The 25,624-nt window shown below is 34.7% G+C and overlaps 2 protein-coding genes across 4 annotated transcripts in view; both read right to left on the bottom strand.

The window, feature by feature from the left end:
- LOC123559629 (GA-binding protein alpha chain-like) overlaps nucleotides 1–25,624 on the bottom strand; it is a 36,818-nt gene that overhangs the window by 7,116 nt on the left and 4,078 nt on the right. For all 3 annotated transcript variants that reach the window (XM_045351596.2, XM_045351595.2, XM_045351597.2), the window contains exons 3-10: nucleotides 23,819–23,970; nucleotides 23,045–23,139; nucleotides 8,717–8,888; nucleotides 5,244–5,328; nucleotides 3,962–4,036; nucleotides 3,148–3,276; nucleotides 2,003–2,215; nucleotides 1,229–1,285 (exon numbers count right to left, since the gene is read on the bottom strand). In XM_045351596.2, coding sequence (XP_045207531.2) covers nucleotides 1,229–1,285; nucleotides 2,003–2,215; nucleotides 3,148–3,276; nucleotides 3,962–4,036; nucleotides 5,244–5,328; nucleotides 8,717–8,888; nucleotides 23,045–23,139; nucleotides 23,819–23,970 — 978 coding nt within the window. The remainder of the gene's footprint in view (nucleotides 1–1,228; nucleotides 1,286–2,002; nucleotides 2,216–3,147; nucleotides 3,277–3,961; nucleotides 4,037–5,243; nucleotides 5,329–8,716; nucleotides 8,889–23,044; nucleotides 23,140–23,818; nucleotides 23,971–25,624) is intronic.
- LOC128559836 (uncharacterized) lies at nucleotides 13,609–19,030 on the bottom strand. The gene is made up of 3 exons (XM_053552532.1): nucleotides 18,840–19,030; nucleotides 15,168–15,335; nucleotides 13,609–14,768 (listed from the first exon to the last, which is right to left on the bottom strand). Exons 2-3 carry the CDS (start codon nucleotides 15,232–15,234, stop codon nucleotides 14,287–14,289), a joined length of 549 nt encoding a protein of 182 aa, XP_053408507.1. The 5' UTR covers nucleotides 15,235–15,335; nucleotides 18,840–19,030; the 3' UTR covers nucleotides 13,609–14,286.

Genomic DNA, 25,624 nt, shown 5'->3' with positions numbered 1-25,624 from the left:
GGTGAAAACGTGCATTTTTGACTATTTCAGGGGCCATAACTCTGAAAATAGGGGGCGGAGGCAGACAAAAAATAGGAGGTGAGCAAGTTCATATCATGATAAAGACTCAAGCAAGGTTTAATCAATTAATATTAAATACTTTCTGAGTTAGGCGCGTCATAAGGTGAAAATGTGCATTTTTTACTATTTCAGGGCCCATAACTCTGAATATAGGGGGCTGACCCAGATGAAAAATAGGAGGTGCGCAAGTTCATATCATGATAAAGACTCATGCAAGGTTTAATCAATTTATATTAAACACTTTTTGAGTAAGGCGCGTCACAAGGTGAAAATGTGCATTTTTGACTATTTCAGGGGCCATAACCCTAAAAATAGGGGATAGACCCAGATGAAAAATAGGAGGTGCTCAAGTTCATATCATGATTAAGACTCATTTAAGGTTTCATGAATCTACATCAAATACTTCTTGAGCTAGGCGTGTCACAAGGTGAAAATGTGCATTTTTGACTACTTCAGGGGCCATAACTCTGGAAATAGGGGGGCGGAGCCAGACGAAAAATAGGAGGTGCGCAAGTTCATATCATGATAGACTCATGCAAGGTTTCATCAATTTATATCAAATACTTTTTGAGCTAGGCGCATCAGGGACGCACGGACAAGACCAAATCTATATGCACCCACCACTCATGGGGGGTGGTGGTGGGGGGAACAAAAAGATCAATTAATTGATCTTGACAGAGTAGATTTTCTTCTATACAAGAAAGACACTTAAATTTAAAGCTTGGTGATCGGAAAAAGGCTGAATAGTGATCTCATGTCACAAGACTACATGTGTGAACATAGGACACTGATGCCACCACTTCCTATCACTGTGCATGGTTTCAAGGCTCTAGGTGAATTCTTTTTTAAAGATATATGCGCCACAAACTTTCAAGCACTTGAGGTGTATTTGAGACACAAAATTTTAGGTCCTTTTACGCACCTTTTGACTAAGACAAGGGCCATAACTCTGGTCTGGCTGTGTAAGGATTGTAAGGTTTGATGACTCTGGGTCAAATACTTTTACGGACAGATGGACAGACAAAGGCAACTCTAAGAGTCCCTAACTATTGAGTTCGTGTATTTTTTATTGTTTTTGCAGTACCAGCAAAAAAGAATGCAATGTACAGTATACCACCACAGTAGTAGAATACATGTAATTCAACAACAAAAAATGCCTTATACTGACCTGATGTTGACACTGTGATAGTTGTAACTGCATGAGGTGCTGGCTGCTGCATCACAGCTGAAATATAGTACCAAATTATCATTTCAAACTGTTCTAAAGATTAAAATTCAGATTTACCAACATGGCATCACACACAAGAGGGCAATGATGGCCCTTGATAGCTCACCTGAAATTCACAGCTGGCTCAAACAATTTTTTGTAAGTAAGGAACATTTGTGTTAGAATTTATGAGGAGAGGATCTTTAAGAGAGGATCTTTAAAGTTTCGGAATGATGGAATTGATAAAGAGAATGCAACAAGCACATTCAATCCTAATTTTAACATTTTAACAGTTACTTCAGATACAGAGTGAACAAAAAATGGAAAGCTCAAACATTTGACCTAGAGTTGTGACCTTGACCTTGAACTGACATGGCTGACTCATGAGTTCTTGCATATCGTCTTGATAAGGTGATCATTTGACCAAAATTTCATGAAAATCCTTCAAAGGGTTTAGGAGATATAGAGTGGATACAAAATGGAAGGCTCAAACCTTTGTCCTTGAGTTGTGACCTTGACCTTAAGCTGACATGACTGACTCACGAGTTTTGCACATTGTCTTGATGAGGTGATCACTTGACCAGTTTCATGAAAATCCTCCAAGGGTTTACGAGATACACAGCGTACACAAAATGATACAGACGGACGGAGATGGACAAGACAAAAAGACTCTCATATATAGCACACATACTTGTGTAGCAAAATAAAAAGTCATAAAGACAAAAACTTACTTACCTACAAATTTACATTTCCTGAGCAATTCTAAGTGTGTCCAAAAGATATCTCCTTTATCATTTGGAATATATCGAATAAAATCACCATGTGATAAATCACACAACTCTGCTCCTGTCATGTTAAAATTTTCAGCATCAACATTTTGTAGTTTGAACTCATTCACTGCCCAATTTATCCAGTGTTTTACATGCATTTGAGTCCACTGCATTGGATCTGAAAGGGTAAAATGAAATTCAAACTACATATGGAAGATTGTTTATACAACAAGAGCTGTCCATAAGACAGCGCACTTGACAATTCAAAAGAAATTTAATTTAATGACAAAATAACACATTTCAGTTGCAAACTCATGAATATATCAGCTTTCTGAAGACAGCGTGCTCGGCTATCTGAAGGCCTTTTACATAAAAGCAGCTTCAGTAGAAAAGTTTTACCAAAATTTTCTAATTTGAAAAAATAAAAGCCATACTCTTGTAACAGACTTCAGTTGAGTTATGGAACCTGCCTCATAGTGATCAGTTCATAATGCTGAAGATTAACAAAAATTTTGAGAGAATTCAGTTCAATAGTTACTGAGAAACATGCTTTCATGCAAACTTTTCAACATTTCTTAAAGGGGCATAATTTTGCCGAAGGTAAGCCTGCTACGTGAGGCCATTTCATAATGGCAAAGATGTGGGTAGTTGGCAAGCATTTGGTCTAGTAGTTTAGTCTGTTTTGGGTAAAGTGTTTGTTCTGTAATGGTAAGCAGTTAACCTAACCAAAGGTTCTTGGAATATGTACAAGTACTAACCTGCAAGTGACTGCCAACTTCATCACATTAATCAGAGGTGGAGGATGAAATGACTTTAGACACAATGTCTTTTATCAAATCATTGTGAGAAAATACGCCTTGCCGAAGATTGAACTAATGACCAGTGAAGCTGTTCTCCATATTAAGCTAAAAGGGCTGGCTAAACATGCTTACATCAAAAACTTTCATAAAATTTCTATGTAAAACGGGGCACAATTTTGACAAAATTCAGGCCTGAGTTATACAACCAGCCATGTCATATCACTCAGTTTGAAAACATTTGGTCTGCTTTGCTTAAATTTCAAAACCCTGAACATTGCATACACTTCTTTCACTACCTATTGTAACTAACCAAATGGTATTTTTAATCGCTCCTGTTCTCGTCGAAAATTTTGATCTACAATCCATCTTGTGATATTTTCTGTTTCGTCTGCAGGAACTACAACTTTTGCAGATGTTGATGAGCTCTGGGGGACAGCACCTAAAAGATGTATACAAAGTGCAAAATACAAGACCTTGTGTCTTGTTAAATACACATGAATTTTTTACACAATTTACACTACAAGTACAAATATTCTAACACAGTCTAGTGTATTACGAGGCAGAAATCAGGGTCAACCCTTACAGTAGTCCCCACATTTGTGGACACTAGACTGTCAGGTACAACAGTAAATCCAATTAAGGTCATGTACTTTGTTTTTTTAACATTACTGAAACATGCAAATAAAATACCCTTTTATAAAGTATAATGTTCTATTTGAATTTCTATATAAATATACAGAAAGGTAAGATATTTACTTTTCTTCTAGAGAAGACCTATGAATGAAAATTAGTAAGTTTGCTAGCATAACTTGATTCTATGTCTTTAAAACAAAATAGTTTATATAATATCTGTATATATTGGCAACTGGCAGGTTAGCAGTTTGCTCAGAATATACTTCTGGGATTATGTGTTACGCTCTGTCCTTAACTGATGATAAATGGAGCCACATGAACTGTATAAGTGTAAAGCTCTATTGGTAGAGCAAGAACTGTTTCACAATACATTAAGAGTTTTTAAAGGCTACAGTTAAAAGAAATTTTCTTGAATATTTTTGACACACAAAAAATGTCCAATAAACTACCTGCAAATATGTTTTCATGAGGATACAAAAATGAATACTTACTCTGTTCAATTATATTTGATTCTACCTCCTCTGCTGGTTTAAGAATGTCAAGAATATTAATCTTTGGTTTCATTCCTGCAAAAACATAAATCAACAATGTAAACACAATAATTATAATCAAAGAACAATCCTGCAATTATACAAAAGTATGCGTACATATTTTGGTGCATATTTCTGCAACAGGAAGGATATCAATACTGGGAGGAAGAAAATTTTGAAGTCCACAACAAGAGGTCCAAAAATGGACTAAGCACTAAACAATTTGACCTCTAAGATGTTTTCTACAGGTATGTTTTAACAAGTTTATTATTTGAGAAAATGTCATCAGATCTGAGACAGAATGATTTAGCGTAGATCAAACCTTATGATTTATGCCAACAATTCTGACAAGTAGTTTCAGGAGAAGATGTTTAAGTAAAAATGTTGACGCTGGACAACGTAAGCTGGAAAATCCACCTATAGACCAACTTTGATGAAGATCCATCAAGTGGGTCATTAAAATGAGTTGTTTAAAGGTATGTCTAATTCTAGCTCCAACAGCCTCTATTATGGATTTGAACAAAACTGGAAAAGGCCTTTATAATGATGCTACAGACCAAGATTGATGAAGATCTATCAAGCAGTTCAAGAAAAGTCATTTAAATATTTTTCTATTTTAAGCACTGGCAGCCCATGAAGGTACAACTGAACAAACTTGAAAGAAAGTACATGCCTGGATGCTACTGACCAAGTTTGTTGAAGATATATATATATATATATATATATATATATATATATATACATACACACACACACACACACCAGGAAAGGTGATTCTGCAATCTGGAGGCTGTGTTTTTGTACAAATCAAAATAATTTCAACTCTCTGTAGGGAGTCAACAAAGGCACATTTGTGTGAAATTATTTTAAAATTGGGACAAAAGTTTCTGACAAGAATGTTTTCAAAGTTTCAACTACAGATGCAAATAAATAGGTGACTATAACCTCCAGTGGCCATGCTTTTTGATGAACTGGAATAGGTAACTGAAGACCATTTCTGTGAAATTATTTCAGTATCAGACAACCCAGAGATGTTGTTTTAAGTTTTTTCTATTCCAGGCTATGGCCCAATGTGCAACCTAGTGGAATCATTTGAACAACTTTGGAATATCTTAGCCAAGTTTCACCAACTTATAACAAAATGGTTTCAGAAGAGATGTTAAACGCAAAGTGCGGATATATGGACAGATGTGCAATAGATTAAGAGTGGTAAAAACTGTTTGTTAGCTGAGAATTAGTTTACCTGGTTGAGATTTAACTTCCAAGTTGATCTGTACCATACCCTCTCCCTGCACACATTGATCTACTAAACTCTTTTTTGTGTCAAGCTGAAACAGCCATTTATAGATAATATATGTACCAATAAAATAAAACTCTGTATAATATTACCACTTGACCCCATTTAAACCAATTTTCCAGAACAGAATTTTCTCTTCTATTTTCTAGTATAAAAACAAACCCCATTATTCATTAACAGGACACTATCTCAGTGTCATATCTACTGGATAGACAGCTGTTGGACCATTTCACACACTTTTGTCTCATACTCGAGGACTAAGAATGCTTAAAAAAAACACAAGAGAGCCATGATGGTCCTTGACTGACCACCTGACATTCATAGATGAATAATTTTTGAACCAGGAATAATGCTATAAAATTATTTTAAAATTGGGCTAGTGGATTCAGAGGGTTTTAAAAGTTTTCAACACAGCGATTTTTGGAAAAACTAGCCCCACTCCCTGGCCGCCACATTTCTGAATGAAACAGAATGATTTGAACAAACTGGGTAGAGGGTTACCCAAGGAACACTGCTGTCAAAACTGAAATCAGTTCATACAGTTATACAGGGAAAACTAGCCCCCACCCCACAACCTGATGGTGGAGGAAGACCCCTGGTGCCCCTCTGTGCATTATTTCAACATCGGTGGGCACATGGGTAGAACCACCAACCTTCCATAAGCCAGCTGGATGGCTTCCTCACATGAAGAATTCAATCCCTCGAGTGACGCTTGGACCTACAATTGTACATTGGTGATGGGCAACCAGGGCAAGTAATTTGAAGCCTGCGACCATAACCACTCAGCCACAGAGGCCCCTCTACGGAAGAAAGTAGCACTTTATAAGTTTGAACTAAAGCAAGTTAAGGTATAAAATCCCACAATTCAGACCTTTTTTTGGGACAAAATTATGTGTGTTTTGAATTTCAAAAATAACCTTAATGTGCTACTCTCTATGAAAGGAAGTAGCACTTTAAGGTAATCTTGAAAATGCAATTTTCTTAATAATTTTGTCAAAATAAACTTCTGTCAGAATTGTGGGATTTTTTACTTCAACTTGCTTTAGGTCAATTGATTACCATTACAGGGTACTGCAATACCAACTTACATATAAACACTGAACTGGAACGTCAAAAAAGAGGCAAAAATTTTGTAAAATGCAATACAATTTGGAACCTTTGCAATGCAAGTCAGTTCATCACAGTAAATAAGTATACATGTGAAGTTTCAATCATCCATTTCCATTGGTTATGAAAAATACAAGAGGGTCATGATGACCCTGGATCGCTCACCAGAGTAATATGAGCTACAAGTTTCAAATGTCAAACTGATGATTTTTAGAATTTTTTTGGAAGATTTTCCAATGTACAATCAAGTAACCCCTGGGGTGGGGCCAATTTTACCCTGGGGGTCATGATTTGAACAAAGTTTGTAGAAGTCTACTAGGCAATGTTACATATCAAGTATCTAAGCCTTCTGGTTTATTTTTAGCAAATTTATGAAGATTTCCCTATGTACAATCAAGTAACCCCTGGGGCTGAGTCAATTTGACCCTGAGGGGTCAAGATTTGAACAACTTTTGTAGAGGTCCACTAGGCAATGCTACATGTCAAATATCTCAGCTCTAGGCCTTCTGGTTTATTTTTAGAACATTTTGAAGATTTTTCTATGTACAATCAAGTAAACCCATGGGATGGGGTCAATTTGACCCTGGGGGTCGTGATTTGAACAGATTTTGTAGAAGTCTACTAGGCAATGCTACATGTCAAATATCTAAGATCTAGGCCTTCTGGTTTATTTTTAGAAAATTTTTGAAGATTTTCCTATGTAAAATCAAGTGACCCCTGGGGCGGGGGTCAATTTTGACCCATGGGGTCATGATTTGAACAAATTTTGTAGAGGTCCACTAGGCAATGCTACATGTGAAATATCTAAGCTCTAGGCCTTCTGGTTTTTGAGAAGAAGATTTTTTAAGATTTTCCCATGTAAAATCAAGTGACCCCGGGGTCATGATTTGAACAAACTTGGTAGAGGTCTACTAGGCAATGCTTCACACCAAATATCTAAGCTCTAGGGCTTCTGCTTTTTGAGAAGAAGATTTTTAAAGTTTTTCCTTTCTGTTACCATGGCAACCAGAGTTCTGCATGGAATTCAATTCTTTGAACAATTTTTGTAGAGCTTCACCCAAGGAACATTCCTGTGAAGTTTGGATGAAATTTGACTAGCGGTTTATGAGGAGATGTCGTTTAAAGTAAAAGTTTACGGACAACGGACGGCGAGTGATCCTAATAGCTCACCCTGAGCCTTTGACTCTGGTGAGCTAATAAAACAAGAGCAGCACCTTGCGGGTGCAGAAGCTCCTCTGCTTTTTTGTATAATAGATTTTCTAAGTCCTAAAGGGGCCATAATTCTTGCAAAAAGCAATGTAGAGTTACGGTTCTTGCTGTGCATGATGGTGAAAAACGTTGCAAGTTTTAAAGCAATAGCTTTGATAGTTTATGAGAAAAGTTGACTTAAACATAATATATCAACCAAGAAAATGATTTTTCTAAGTCCAAAAGGGGCAATAATTATAGCAAAAAGCAGGATGGAGTTATGTTGCTTGCTGTACAGGGTCAGCTTATGATGGTGAACAAGTTGCAAGTTTTAAAGCAATAGCTTTGATAGTTTAAGGAGAAAAAGCTGACCTAAACATAAAACTTAACCAAGAAAATCTGATATTTTCTAAGTCCAAAAGGGGCCATAATTCTTGCAAAAAGCAAGATGGAGTTATGTTTCTTGCTGTACAGAGTCAGCTTTTGATGGTGAACATATGTTGCAAGTTTTAAAGGAATAGCTTTGATATTTAGGATAAAAGCTGACCAAACAAAAACTTAACCAAGACAAACTGATTTTCTAATGATACCAAAACAATAATTCTTGCAAAAAGACAAGATGAGTCATGTATGTTTCCTTGAATGACGAGGTCTGCATTTGATGTGAACGTATTCCAAGTTTTGCAGAAGCAAAAGCTATGAGTATTAAGGGACAAAAGTTGACCTAAACATAAAACTAACATCAGATGAACATTCTGACAATTTTCATAAGTCCATGAAAAGTGACCTTAAGTGGTCACAAGTTTCTATTAGACCTATGACCAGGAAGACGTGACGTTTGACTTGACTAATATCATCAGTGACATGCAATTTATAAGATTGAACAAGTACTTACCAAGTTTCAAACAATAGCTTTAAGATAGTTTAGGAAAAAGCTGACCTAAACATAAAATTACCAGGCAACGCCGACGAGACGCGACGCGACACGCTCAAGGATGACAAAACTCACTTTATTTGTAAAACAGTGAGCTAAAAATGACAATACCTTATACATATTTTCAAAAATCAGACAATATATGTATGATAAGTTAATAAGAAAGAATGAAACTGTAAAGATATTATACCGGTATGCTATCTTGAAGGTAGAACTGATGATCTGAGAGGGAACACTGTAATCTAAGTTCTAACAACTGTTTTAATGTAGCTAGAGGTTCTGCTATATCCATATGCTGTATTATCAAGTTTTGGTATTGTGGAGCTGGCAGCTGACCCACTATCTCTTCCTGTATAACAACACTGAAAAAATATATTAACATCTTTAAATGAATGTTCATATCCTCATTTTCAAGAAATTACAATGGAATATACTGTTGTTAAACAACAAAAAACTGTTTATGTTGAACAAGATGCCAGTCTGATACAGAATACCACAATATCTTTATCTGCAATTCTGGTTTATTGGAGGGGGAAGTTGGGGGTGGGTGGGTTGAATTTACAGCAGAAAACCAGCTCTTTCTCCAAGCCTAAAACTAACTATATTTTCTTCTAAAACAGATGGTACTGGAATTCAAATAAAATCTCTTTAACATAAATTGTGAACAACCTTATGAAAATCAGCAGTTTGGAAAGTTTCAACAAGGAAGAATGTGGCAGAGTTAAAACCAAATCAGTTGCTTAATAGTTACAAAGCTATAAGTAATGCTCAGCACTTCCAGTCAGAAACAATCCATTTCCTCCTCGCTCACTTGTTCATTTCAAAAAGTTTAGGTAAGGTGAAGACATGGAAATAACTGTTTGTAAAACCAAAGCTGACAACAAAATATATATTGCCCCCTAACCCCATCCACCCCACAACCCAAAAGGTGGAATGTGCAATTTTCAGTCACAAGATCACTGTGACCTTGACCTTTGACCTAATGACACCCACAAAACAATGTTTTCAGTCTGAATATTCATCTGACCTAACGAAACTAGAGCTATCACTAAAGGTGATGAATGTACCCCCCACATGCACTGACACAGTACATTGCAATTTGACGCACACAAGATTGCATAATTATGTGGACTGTATGTATATAGACTGTATGTATACAGTATAGTAACAAAAAACAAAGTCCCATAACTATGCAGAATATTTATCTAAAAGAACGTAACATGCACCATGCACAACTAGGGTTGGTACTGATCACTTGTGTGAAGTTTCATTAAATTGTGTGCAAGGGTTCGGAAGATTAGGCGCGCACAAGACTGCATATGCAGACTGCCTGTACATAGCATGTTAACAAGAAACAAAGTCCCATAACTCAGCAATTTTTGTCATTAAAGAACCTAACATGCCCCATGCACAACTACTGTTGTTACTGATCACTTGTGTGAAGTTTCATTAAATTGTGTCAAGGGGATGAGGAGAGATGGTGCGCACAAGATTGTGTCTATGTATATAGTATAGTAACAAAAAACAAAGTCCCATAACTCTGCAAGTTTTTTTTCTGAAAGAACCTCACATGCCCCATGCACAACTACTGTTGTTACTGATCACTTGTGTGAAATTTCATTAAATTGTGTCAAGGGGATGAGGAGAGATGGTGCGCACAAGATTGTGTCTACGGACAGACAGACGGACGGACAGACAGGCAACCTGAAACCAGTATACTCCCCCTTACAACTTTGTTGTCAGGGGGTACAAAAACAGAGTTGTTTGCAAAACTTGCATACCCCACCAAAACGCACTCTCCTAAAAGGGCCTTCCAAATTTCAGTCAAGTGATCATTTATGACCTTGACCCTTGACTAGTGTTTGACACTAACTTATTTTTCCATGGACCACAAGGTGGCATGCTAAATTAACAAACTTTAGAAAATTTTGAAAAAGTTGTGTAGAGGTTCACAAAAGAAAATCTGTTTTGATACTAGATCATCTGTTTCACAGGAGATTTTTTAAAAAGATTTCCATAAATAAGCATGTCTTGAAGCGATAAACAACTGATACTGGTTTTACGAAAATCTTCCCAACAATTTAAAAGATATGGAGCACAAAATAGTTTAAGGTATTTGACATTTGACTTCAAGGTATGACCTTGATCTTGGACCAAGTCAAGTGACCTTGGTTGTGCTCTCTGTACATCATCCAAATGAGGTAAATAATTTTATAAATGAGGCCAAAACTAAAAATATGTTTGTTTGCTGTCTCCCTACCTACCCACGTAAAATGCTGCGCCCCAAAAGTTTTTATTTGACAATGCTGATCAAATTTTTTTTAAGTTGCAATATGACAAGTGACGCTATTATATTTTAACAAAATAATAATTAAGAAAGTTTAAATTGTATTATTTAATTTCATCCTTTTATACATCATATATAGATTTGTCTTATTTTTACTGAAGAAATTTTCTGTAAGAAATGATCATATATCTACTGGTAAAAGTATAATCCCCCCCCCCAACAAAAAAAAAAAAAAAAAAAGAATTGCCTACCTACCATACACAACTCCAGCAGGTCAGGGGTGTAACTGTTTCAAGTTATCGCAGTTTATAACCCTTCTGAGTTATTGCTTAAACTTTCATAACTTGTTTCAGTTATCATAAAATATTACGAAGCCCTCCTGTGCCAATTCTTCATTATGAATGAGACTAATGCAATTATTTCTTGAATCCTTGACCTTTTATCTTTCCAGCTATGCAGTAAAATAATTTTACGCAAGGCTGATAAAGTTTACGCAAACGTTTTAAAGCTATAAAACTCTTAATATCCCGTTATGCTTGTCAGGTCATGCTCAGACTAAGAGAATTTGATTAACCACAGTTTGCTACTAGTTTCACTTTAAAGGTCACTTTGTGAGAACAGCAAAAAGACTTTTTTTGAACAACTTACCTGAGTTAACTACATTTTATAACTAAAACAGGTTATAAAATGCTTGAAAAAGTAACTGAAATAGGTTACATAACTTAAAACAGTTACACCCCTGACTGTCCAGTACAGCCTCCATATACTGTCTATCCGGATGATGACACTTAAGAATCCATCTACTATGAAATCATTTATTTTCATGGGTACAAAGTTTTGTGGTTTAGGTCTAAAAATTTATTTCATGACAATAAATTCATGGATTTCAAATTGGAATATGAAATCAATAGGGAGATTGTTTGCAGACCTGGGGTAATTAAAAATGTAATTGTAATTAATTGCAATTAAATTACATTTCCTAAGTAATTGAATGTAATTTGTAATTGGGTCATTTATCAATTACATGTAATTGTAATTTAATTAATTACAGAACAGTTCTAGGGTGTAATTGACAATTACATTTTAATTACTTTCCAATTACATGGCACATGCTAATCCAGTTTGTTGAACAAATAGTATATATAATTTGTTCAACAAACTGGATTATTATTTTATGTTTATTACCAGTGACACTTCACTTTAACATGCTACACTACAGGCAGCGCGTAGTCTACATAAATCACCCGACCTCGGTGTTCGTTTTTTAATTTGGGTGTCAAATTGCGGTGGTCGGACACCCGTTTGACCACCACGGTCAATTAAACACGATCGTTACAGTACCGTCGAATAAGTGATCGCGGTGGTTTTCCGGTGTCCGTTGCGGTGGAATTGCGGTGGTCACGGGGTTAAAATTTATAGGAAATGAATATTTTATAAAATAAAAAAAAGAATAGTTCAAGATAAATTAAGTGCATTCTACAAATGTATTTAATTGCCTTTAAAACAATATTAATAATTTCTTTTTTATTCAGGTACGGTATATTACAAGCGTGCGTATTGGAGTTAAGCAGCCGCCGTGAAATGTAAACATTCACAGTTTAACGTGCATTCAATTAATGTGTCTTCATTTGCATACTTTTTAATAGATCTATATATATTTGAATTATGTACATTTAGTACAATTTCGTTCTAATTGTAAAATCTTTCACGGCTGCTGCTATTTGACAGTTTCGTTATCATGTTTGAGTTTTCATATATTTTTAAGTTTGTTTCATTCAACTGTTTTCGCATGTTGAATTTATAATTCCTTTATCATTGTTTGCATGTCTGAGTTTTCATTCAATTTCAGTTCGTTTACGCACGTTAATTATTTAAAGGTTGTTTCATCGTGATACTCAAATCCAGTGCTTCGTTATGATACTAAAATTCAGGTTAATTACATAAAATTAGACCTCAATTTATATCCTACTTAAATGCATTAAAAGTTTGTCGTTCTTAACCGGAAATATAATATACACAATTTATTCCCTAAATTAACAGCTGTAAATATTTACGAATTTGATTTAATCGAACTATATTAAATTTAATTATTGCTTTTGATAATGCAACACGTAAATACCTGCGTATTATAATTATATGCTTTTTGATCAAACAATATTTACAGTGCATCTGTTGTCTTGAAAACTGTAGTGTTCTGTTCATTCACACCTGTTTTAGACTAATTGCTTTTTTACTGATTCATGTTCGGTAATCCAGGGGTCCAGGCATGACCCCCCTCCACCACTAGTTCTAAAATTTCGGCAAGATGTATTCTTTAGAGGAATTTCAAGCAAGAAATTTATTTAAGCCACGCCCATTGAACGGAAAAAATGTTGCCTTAAATTACTCAAAAGAAGGCATTTTGCCGAACATTTATATTATACATGGAGCTTCAACATTTTCACACAATTCTATAATCCCTTGGAAGGATATTTCAATGCATACCTGATATACAAATGTAAAGGTATAGAAGTCCATGGTATCGGCGAAAGCAGTCCACTGAGAATTACGTCTTGAGATAGGGAGAGAATGCAGTATTGGGGTTTTGGAGAATGATAACAGTAGTAAGCATAATTATATTAAACACACAAAAAAAGAAGTAGAAATGCTTTATTGTATTTATAGACAGACATATGTAATGTATACATGAAAACTACAGAATTTATTCAATACCTAACAACTGTGTTTGGCGGTTTTAAATACACAAAGATCAAACTAAAACTACAGTAGCAAAACATATATACAAAACATGGAGCTAGTGGGTCTTTGTAAGTAAAGCAAAAATCGGAGTACTCTATTTTAGTTATTTTTTTGGATAAAAAAACGACATGTATATACATTAAGAAGAACACAGATTCATTTAAACGCAACTTTGTACAATGCTGTTTCTTTCGAAAGTCTCATATTTCTCACAGGTTCATATATGACACAAAGTCGTCGGACACGTACGAAAAGTTTATATCTGGCATGCTGAGTGCTGGACTTTGTTCTTGATTGCACGTCGTTGACTGCTTTTTCTGTTTACGTTCTTGTCTGCTCACACGGCGTAAAAGTTCGTTAACCTTAGGAACTACAACATCCTTCCACAGTCTTTGGTCTTTCACCTCCGGATAGAACGTACACACATACTGCTGCACAACAACCTTCCTTCCTCGCACAGCTCTTTCTTATTTAGATTTCCCCGCCATTCCAACTGTACATATATCGTAAGTTCGTCACTCCAAAAAGTTCTGGATAAAGACGTTGCACTAGATGTGCCGCCATGTTCCCAGGTCCAGATGACGCCTTGTGAAGGTCTCGAAGGTCCTCAATTGGAATATGGTGTTGAGCTGGCACTTCCTGATCGTCGGTGCTTGTAGGCCTAACGGTGTTGTTGTTGATATTCATATCTTCCAGCTTACACGCGATGCTCTCTAGCAGAGCCCTCATTACTTTTACTTCCCCTCCATCTCCCTTCGTTCGCGTCTCTCGGCTTCGAAAAGCTTTCGTAAGTTAATCTGTTCCGCTGCCATAGACCTAACGGATGCCTCCAATGCCAACAAGTTGCTCTGGAGTGGTCCAAATCCCGTTGGACGGCCTGTTCTGCTTATGAATCCAGGACGTGATGTTGTTGGAGTGTCGCCTGAAGGCACAGCATGCACGGCAGGTTCGACTGACGTCGGCGATGCTGCTTGCGTCGATATTTCTGTGCTCACGACGGATGACGTGATGGCTGGTACAACCGTCAGTGCTGATGAAGACATGGCTGTTGTCACGGCGGATGTAGTAACGGCCTGTACCCCTGTCGTTGCTGCGCTGACCGGAGATGATGTCGACACTGTGATTGACCCACCGCTCACAGTTACAGTTGTCTCTGGGTAAAACCCAGGTGGAGATACAACCGTATCACACTGGCGGGCTGTCTCGGCTTTGGAGTCTGAAAAAGGAAAATAAACTGTATGTCAGTCTTGATTAAAATGCTTTTTACAGTTTCAGAAAATTTATATTTTATTTCACATGTAAATAAATTTCTGTTCAAACGTATAAACGTACACTACGCTTAAGCAATGGTACCAATTAACGTCATTCAGCCAAACTACCCGTTTCAACTGGCGCGTCACATTTGTTCGAATTAATTAAGAGAACACTTATTGTCCCCTTATGCAAATTCGAAATTCTCGCGTGTTTACATTTGTCACTTACACCAGAAACTTTGCTGCTGTCTCTAATTTTTAACTAAAATTATTATGTGACAAGACTGCTTTATGCAAGAAAGAAATGACTTTTACACTTAACTACTGTGAAAATATATGTAGACTTGTCACTACGTAATTACCTTTGTTTTCGTCGTAGCAACGGATGTTGCGGTATGTGCGACAGGCTCGCGTTGTAACTTCTTGCATTCTGCCTTCATCTCCTTCTCACTGCCCGCTGCGATCACCACCGCTGTGTCAACCTCGTCCTTCCTTCCCCACTGAACCTTATAAACTCCGTCTACCATAATCTGAAACACAAAACGAAATTAATTTTATTATACATCAGAGGCTGATAGCGAATCTTTCTTTATAAAAGAGCAATTTTATTTTTAAAATGACTTTAATCCACTTAAGCAAAAAGCGATAGCGCTTTGATAACTCTTATCTCAAACAGTGATCAAGTCACAAGACATAATCTCTTACATGCTTGATTGTCTGCGTGCATTCAATGATAAATGATAAATGAATAAAATTCTTTATTCGGAAATGTGAATGTAATGACTGATGTATTTCTTTAAGATAGTTCTGCATGTTTGAATCTAAGACTGAATGACAAGGATAGATCTATCAAGTTACCAAAGTCTACCAAATCTATTCAATAATTTCATTGCACATCTTTTAATTATATCATGTATTGCTATTAAAAAATCAAAGTATACATGTATATATACATGTTTATACGTACAAAGATATAGAATTGTATAGGATTAGCTAGCTATAAGTAAAAAGCCGTATAAAATAGTTAACTATGATTTTAAATGTAGGCAGCTATGATAAAACCTAACAGATCTTATGAAATTTAATAAGGTACATTATATACAATGGGCACAATATCTACACATCTGTTTAATTCACTGAGCATCAAATTAACAGAACAGAACATTTTATATACGAGATTTTTTACAAGTGGTTGTTCCATAGTTGAATCTTATTTATAATTGTAACACTTTACAAGGTGCGTATAATAATAATAAAATAAAAAGCTACAAATCATAGCCAATATCTTGTCAATTTTCTTTTAATTCTAATACACTGATACAATCCGCAACTTTGACATAAATCACGCGTTTAATTTCAAATACTTATGTCATACATAAAATTTAATAAATCTGGTATAATAATAATACATCAGCACGTGTCACGATGTTACACCTTTCATTCATACATGCCGTGATTAGGGATGGCAACATACATGTTACTTTAGAATTTAATTGACATAATTTAAATGCTAATATCTTGCCAATACAATACGCTGTCCCATGCCACGATGATATACATACATGTATACAAGAAACAGGGTGCTACTTGACCAAAATGACACTTTTAAAAATATTAAATTCAAATTCAACCATTGTTGACAACACACACGGCTGTCAAATTGACAATACACATTATGCAATACACATAGTATTTGTACTAATAGACAATACACATGGGTGTCAAACTTGACACCTGTATTATAAGTACACGGATCATGCCCACTCACTTCAGAAATCTTTATAATTTGAACAAGTGATTGCTAGCAATACATAGTTATTCAAGAGAAAATGAGTAAAAATCGTCGAGTTAATCACAGTGTTAAATTAAAAATCATTGACTTGTATAAGTCAGGCAAACGAAATCGTGATATCTTAAAATCTCTGAATGCACAAGGACAGGACATACCAAGGCACGTTATTTCGTACTGGATAAGGAATTATCAGAATGGATACTTTGATCCTTATAATGTAACAAGTGAACAGAACGTTAAAAAATTCACCAAAATCAGTAACAGAGACATTGAAATTGTAAAAAAATCACTTGGGCTAAACCCGTATCAATCTGCTGTGGAGTTACACAAAGAATTAAAAGAAGACGGTGCAGAATTTTCCTTGACAACGACAAAATCGGTTATAAAGGCAGCGGGTTACACTAATGACAAACCAAGGTATGCGCAGATGGTACGAGGACCGAACACCATGCCACGTGTGGTATTCTGCGAGAACTTGATAGCAGTTAACGATTCCTTGAGCGACATTATATTCACAGACGAATCTTCTATACAACTACACAACAATAAAACCACCACATACAGACAAATAGGTACAATGAGTCACTCCTTACCGAAACCAAAACACCCGTTAAAAGTTCATGTGTGGGCCGGTATCAGTCGTAGAGGACCCACAAAAATTCTTATTTTTGAAGGAATTATGGACAGCAAGTTTTTTACTGAATCCGTGTTAAAAGATATGTTGTTACCCTTCATTCACCATGTATATCCGGATGGTCATCGCTTCCAACAGGACAATGACCCCAAGCATAAGTCAAAGTTAACTCAGGAATTTATGAGAGAGAATGGCATCAACTGGTGGAATGTATGGCCATCGGGTAAGTAATCTGAACAGTAACTAAAAGTTTCATACATTGTACAAGTTATAATTATATTTCAGGAACTGCACTGTTAGCTATTCAGCAAGTTAATCGTTCATGAAAACATCTCTAAACTATAAATAGTTCTGTTTGAATTTGGCGATAGAGAAGTCCGTTTTAGAAATGTAACTAGGAAAGTGTTACTGTAAGACACATCCGTGCAGTCTGATCATTATCTACACTGTTCGCTATTCAACTTCAGTATATTGTTCATGAAAACAACTGAGTTATTTATAATATTGTTTACAGTTATAAACAGTATTTGATTGTTTAAATGTATATGAATCCTTATTTTTCAGAGTCACCGGATCTTAATCCAATAGAGATGGTTTGGAGCCAGTTGAAACGTTCGATAGCGAAGGATGAACCTAGAACGAAGGACGAGCTCGTAAAGTCAATCACACAGTTCTGGTACAGCAATATGACAGTAGACCTGTGTAACAGGTACATTGACCATCTGTTCAAAGTTGCACCTGTCTGTGTGCTTATGAAGGGGAAAGCTACCGGTGATGTGCCAAACCGCTTGCTCCCAGAACGTTCGGAAGGTAAAGACTTCAGATACTTTGATTCACTACTTCAATCAGAGTGCAGGAGAGCAAAAGTAGCGTCATTAACTACAGAGTGAATATTTGTGAAGGCGGAATTATTCAAGTTGCATTCCGTATAATAATTAATATACATGTGTACTTGTCTACATAATGAATTTCGCATGAAAGACACTCGTATTTTAGAAACACATTTCTTTCAGTCGTTACCAATCAGTTGCTGCCTTTTTAGTACTTTGATTTTTAAATACTGCACGAACAACAGGCTGGAAGAATTTTGTTAAGTCGAGAACTTGTTCAGTTGCTGGTTTTTTAGTACTTTGATTTTTAAATACTGCACGACCAACAGGCTGGAAGAATTCTCTTTAGTCGAGAACTTGTTCAGTTACTGGTTTTTTAGCACTTTGATTTTTTAAATACTGCACAAACAAGAGGCTGGAAGAATTTTGTTTAGTCGAGAACTAGTTTTTACTGTAATAATTTGTTAATGAACCATTAAAAATGTCTCATGTGCAGAAAAAATAGAAGTATAAAACTAAAAATAAAAAGTGTATACAGTAATCGTTTTATTTGTTATATATTTGATACAGACACAGTCTAATAACACGAGAAACTCGTGTTCTGTAGGTACCATCATATTTGCTTCGAATACAAGTATTTCCCCGCTTTAATGACAACCCTGACTTGTTTTATAAGAGTTACCATGAAATTTCAGGTTGTTTTTTTTTTGTAATGTTTTATTTCACTCTAATTTTGTTAAATTGACCAAAGTTATATAAAGTAGTAATAATTTCATACATTTTGTTTAATAAAATCATCCAAGAGGAGCCCCGCGGTTACTTTCCTGATTCACACACAAGCCATGCATAAAGGCTGCCACTGCCAATGAACTAAGTCTATGCACTACTACTTTATTTAATAACTTTAAAACCTTTAAAATATATTAAAACTTTAAACACGCCTTTATAAAACAATTTATTTACGTCCGATACTTTTCCATCACACAGGTTTATTTTTAGATTACACGCCACGCCTATATGTCATATCGATAAATAGTTCCTCTATGTACTTTACTGTTGCCTTATGTTAACCATTCTGATTTATGTATGCTTTTAAATTGATGGCATTTTATTAATTATTTAAAGATTTTCTATTCTGTTTGTTTCTTTCTAGTAAATCAATTTTATTGTTGGCTCATTTACACTTATTTCTGTTAAACAGAAACTAGAAATTTTAAACATCTTATGAAATGTTAACCCATTTCAAGAATTACATGGAAATACGTGTTTTAAGCAAAAAATAATGTTTATGTTGAACAAATGCCACTGATCAAATTCCAATACTTATCTGAATTCTTTTATGAGGAAAGTTTTGAGAAATTATTACACAGAAGTACCAGCTTCCTTTGTCCAGCTAACATGACTAACATACTCTTTAAACTATAATTTCAGGAACAAAAAATCCTTACATAATTGTACAACCTATTAAATTCACATTTTAATAGTTTCAACAAGGAGAGTGGCAGAGTTAAAATTCAAACAGTTCGTCTAAATATTACAAGGTATAGTAATGCTAGCAACTTCGCCAAAATCAATGCCTAGCCTACGCTATATTTCTTAAAATATGTAAGTTGTAAGATTCATGAAATACTTTTGATAAACAAACTCTAAAATTATTAGCCCCATTACCCATCACCACCCAAAGGTATGTGATTATTCAAGATCACAAGACACTGTGCTTGACACTTTGACTAATGACACCAATCACAAAACAAGTTTGCAATCAATATCCATGCGACCCGAAACTGTCAAAAAGTGATGAATGTACCACATGCATGACACAGTACGATTGTTTAATTTGAACCACACAATTTGCATATAAATGGAATGAATGAAAATAGATGTATGTAACAGAATATTAACAAAAAACAAGTCCCATACTAGCGAAGTAATTATTACGTAACATGAAGCAAATGGTGTCGACTTGTTGAAGTTCATAAATGTTTGCCAAGGGTTGGAAATTAGGCTAGCCAAACTGAATATCAACTGCTTACACGAGTACAAGAAACACAAGTCCCATACTGGAATTTTTGTCAATGTAACGAACCTACAATGCTGCACACTACTGTTTGTAACTGTCTGTGTATATTTCACAGTTAATTGTGTCAAATAGAAAGACACAAATGTAGAACTGTATATAAAAAAACTAATGTCCATAAGTATCCAATTTTTTTTCATAATGATCACATCCCATGCAAATTGTACTGTCACGTGTGTGGTTGAAATATGAAATGTAAGGGAGATATAGAATGGTGCGCACTATATTGCCAAAAGCTGTACCGACAGACAGGCAACCTAAACCAGTATTCTCCCCCTGACAACAAAGTATCGGTATCAAAAACAAGTTTTGCAACTTATGAACCCGACCAATAACGCCTTTATAAAACACTTCCAATTTCAGTCAGTTTGTCAGTAGATATCACCTTGACCCCATGAGCAAGCTACGATTCCAACTAATTATGTTATTGCATGGACCAATGCATGTAACGATAAAACTTTAAATAATTTGAAAAGTGTGAGAGGTACACAAAAGAAAAACGTTTTGAACTACTTTTCGCACAGGAATTATAAAAAGATTTATGAATTAAATGTCTTAAGCGATAAACGATTGATATTTTATATCGAAACTTCCACACAAACAAGATAATGGGAAAAATTTTAGTTGTTGAAGTATCTAAAAATTTTTCAAGTTGTTGATCAGGCGAAGTCGGATATGGGGTGCTTCTTCACACCAAATGAGGAAAGTATTTTATAATGGGCCAAAACTAATATGTTTGTTTGCTGTACCCTCCCACCTACCCCACGTAAAAACCCAACAAGTTTTTTTTGACAATGTAAATTTGTTTTCAAGTTGCAAATGAAAGGGTCCGTATTTATTTTTATTTTAGTTTAAATTTAAAATATAATTTAGTTTTATACATATAAAGATTTTTTTTTTTGAGAAAAATTTCTAAAAATGTACATCCATATTATTATGGTAAAATATATACCTAAAAACAAAAAGAAAAGAAAATGGAATTGTACTAATAACAATCAAAGTCGGTGTACTTTTTCAATTACCATTTATATTCTGGCTATTGCTTATATTTATAAACTGATTCAGTTATATGAAAATCAAATAAATAGCCCTCCTGTGCATATTCTGTTATTATTGAATGGAGACTGAATACATTTTGTTCTATTCCTCGACCTATTTATCTTATAGTGAGTAAAAAATTTAAGGCTATAAGTTAGAGAATTTAAACGTTAGAACCTAATACCTAACTGTAGTACTAATTATAGAGAATTTGCTTAAAAGTGCACTGAGTGTAGTTAAGTCACTTTATGTGAAACAAAGACATTTTGAAATACGGTTATACATTATACTAAAACAATAAAATGCTGAAAATATGTAATAGGGTGTACATAATTTAAAACATTAACCATTCCATACACTCAATACATTCTATCCGGATGATAACTTAGATCATACTATGAAATACTTTATTCATAGGAACAAAGTTTGTTTTAGTCAAGAATTATTTCAACAATAAATTCATGTTTGTTCGAATGTAATCATCTAAATAAATTGAGATTGTTTATGTTGGAAATTAAAATGTAATGTACTAATGATTTTAAATAATTCATAAGTAATTAAATGTACATGTAATTGGTGCGCCATCTACTCGATGTCCATGTAGAGGTACATTTGAACAATCAGTTTCAAGTGAGCGTAATTGAAATTAGCATTACTTAATTACCTGGCACATGCTACATTTTTGAGCACATCGTTAATGACCACCACTGGGTATGTTTAATGTTATACAGTGACACTTCCTTAGTGCTAATATGCATTTCATAGCTGTGAAAAATAACAACAGAATATTATGGTAGGTGTTAACCCCTTGGACATAGCTCCTTTGTTCTGATATTTGTTTCATTAGAACCAACTGGTAATCTTTGATGATGTTTGTCACTATGTTTTTGGAGAAAATGATCAAATTAGGATTTGAAATTGTTATTTGCATAATTATTATTTAGATTTTTATCGGAGCAAAAATTGAAATGCTTAGCATTTAGTTTTATCATTTTTTATCTGTGATAAAATTTGTTGTATTAAATGATATAAACAACATAGCATTTCACAGTTCTAACAAGATAAAAGATTTAATTATTATTGTAGACATTATGAGTATTCTACAGTTTTAGTGACATAGTTATTCTAGGATGACTCATGAATGTTTTACAACTTATTTTCGATGTGGTCCTTTGGATAACTTGTAGTGTCAAGGATAAAAACTTAATATATGTTTAAAATGTAAATGATTAAATACTGAACTAGACTAGTTAAATTTGAAACATATTGCAGAACCATGATCCTATAAACTTCAGAGAAATTCAGACCTCAGAGAAATACCTGACTTTACATGCATCTTCTCTAACCGTATTCTGCTAGACGATGTATTAACTATTAATTAGGGCTGACTTGTAGCTTCTTTTGCAATAATATTAAAGATAGAGTAATGTTCTCCTGCAAACACAGATTTTACTTTGAGCTTAAATTCAATTTTGAAATAACTGAAATCAGTTTACATGTGGATTATCATGTTTGTGTAGTACAAAGTAAAGAACTTTGCTACAGCGTTCGTGTAAGAAGCACCACATCTGGTATTGTACATTGTAATTGAATGTAATTAATTACAATTTCCAATGTAATTGTAATTTAATTAATTACATTGCTAAATTTCATGTAATGGTAATTTAATTGGACATTTCTCAATGTAATTGTAATTTAATTAATTACATTTTAAAGTAATTGACCCCAGGTCTGATTGTTTGTTTGGATTTAATTTTGTGGTCGCACTCAACCTAGATATCCACGAAAATTAGTCCCCCATGAACATTAATGATTTTACCAGATATCAAAAACCATAACTGAAGTAACATTCAGGAATTCAGACATACTTATCTGTGAGTGTTTGAACATCCTGGGAATCTTGTATGATACTAGAGTCATCCTGAATAATCTGCGACTCCTCAATTTCCAAATCTGGGTTCTCCTAAACAAATTATAAAGTTTTAATTACAATATGACAACATGTAAAAGAACGTCATACAACAGGCCACTCTTGCTCACCTGAAAAGTTTCCCCCCAAAATTGACTTTACATCAGGTTTTTATTCCCCTTTGCCCAAATACCGAGCTATTTTTTCTCCTAAATCACAGGCCTAGGCCTCTTCCCTCCTGGTAAAAAAACCCTTATAACATTCCTGTAATGTTTCACAACTCGAGTCAAATACTTTATAGATACATGTGGCACAAACCTGTATGCCCCTTACGCATATCTCTCTGGTCTCACAGAAGACAGAACAAAACCGTTACCCCAGGTGCACAACTTCACATGATGAATAATATTCCTATAATGCGTCATGACCCTAGGTCAAATACATTTTTAGATATGTGCGATCCAAACTTTTATGTCCTTTTAAGCTTAATTTCTAATTGTCACAAGTCGTACCTCTCACCTGGCTGTGTGAAATTCCGATATAAACACCAGATGCACAAAATCTCATATTTTCAAGTAGTGGAGCTAAAAATTGCAACGAGCTAAAAATGGCAGCGAGCTAAAAATATTTTTCAATTTGAACATGTTTATGAACTGCATGAACACAGAAATAGACAGACAGCTATCATTAGCCATCCTTTTAGAATTTTACTACCAAAGTGAGGCAAACTAACCTGAATTCCAGCAACAACTATTTGATTTTCATCTACCACACCAGACTCATCATCAGTCATTTCTACAAGTCTCAATCTTTTCTGGTCAGGTTCACTTACAATATCGTCCACATCTCCCTCCAATCCATTTTGTTCCACGTTTCTCTTTACAGCTGTAAACATTCAAAGAGAGTCATTTATATTCATAGCCTGCGTTTATTGCAAATAAATACTGGACCCATTTAAGGAAGAGTTTCCAGTCGAAAGTATATCAATAAGAATGCTTACAAAAATGTTGAAATTTTAAATGCTAACCCATTACATGCAAAAGTGGCCAATTCTCAATTACTAAAGCTTGGCCTTCTAAATTAATTTTAAAAATTAGTTCACTCTGACATTTGTTCCTCTATCATCCTTAACTTAAAAATTTATATCATGGTTCTATTATGTATAGATTATAATACATGACGTAGTTTTGTATAATCATGTATTTAACTAAATTGGGCACTATACCCGTAACCGGATACCAGATATAAACTATTTAAACAGTAACTTTATTATTCTTCAATTTGGCTTTGTGACCAATCACAAAATTTCAGGACTTCTAAAGAATTTTCCCTTTAAATTTCAGGACTACTTATGGCTTTCAAGGATTAATAATCGGCAGAACAATAAAAGATTCTGAATTTAAGTAATTCTTGGCTGCCGATATATTTCTGATATGTCCCTCCTTTTTCCTGTTAGATTTTACTCCAGTCTCATCCATGTTTCCATATTAAATTTGTTTTTCACACAATTTACACTCTGTGCATTGATATAAATGCTATTAGCGGCTACATTTGATTGTGGTGAAAATAACAAATTTCACCGAGATACATAATTATATGGTCACCAAATCTATTGGTGTTCTTTTGTTTTTCATTATTTCTCCAAGCATTATACAAATATTACAAACTTCACTGAATTTAAGGATCTGATAGGCATTTAAAAGGACTTCAAGCACTCTTTAAGTCAAGAATAAAACCATGTACTTCCTAGGACCTTTTGGATTTTTTCAGGAATTTCTAAGAATCAGTATCAAATTTCAGGACTTTTAATTTAAAACTGTATGAACCCTGTTAGCCATCTTGAAATTTATACCCTATAAGCTACCTTATAAGCTTAGGTCGCTTACAAAATTTATCGTATCTTAGACTGAATATGACATGTATCATATTGTAACTTCAGTGTATCGTTCAGGGCCCACGCTGTCGTTCGCCACTCGAGCCATTTGGCGAATCTGCGATGAAAGTGGCGAAGAAAAATCGCAAGTGGCGAAAATGAAAAAATGCTCGTAATTTGGACCGCCATTTTGTTTCAGACGTTCTAAATCGTAACCTCCGAGAAATTATGTTAAAAAACAGTTGACTGGTTCCGATAATTTTACGTTATAAAATTAACTTATTTCGGGATAGTACTACCCAGTCTGCATTTACTTTACATATAACAATGTGTAATAAACATCTTGACACGCAAGAGGATGCAATTTGCAATCAATTAGCAACCGATTATCGGGTTAAAATAATCTTTTTGTTTCGTTGTCATTACGGCAGATTAAATGATTGATGCCTTTAATTTCCATGGATCAAATAATTAATAAATAAATCGGCAAAATAATGAATGGTTTGATGAATTTTTTAACGTTGTCGCCACCGTCAGACAGTATCTTAGTCACAGGCACAAGTCCAGTGTATTTTTTGTTTAATATAAAAATCCTTTTTTTTCACACAATATCATACACGACACTGTGACTTGATTTTTGTCATCATTTTTTTTTTCATTTGACTA

Source organism: Mercenaria mercenaria, chromosome 10 (genome assembly GCF_021730395.1).
Source record: "Mercenaria mercenaria strain notata chromosome 10, MADL_Memer_1, whole genome shotgun sequence".
NCBI classification, from domain to species: Eukaryota; Metazoa; Mollusca; class Bivalvia; order Venerida; family Veneridae; genus Mercenaria; species Mercenaria mercenaria.
Note: the sequence above shows the minus strand (reverse complement) of the source record. Positions and strands in the feature narration are given on the sequence as shown.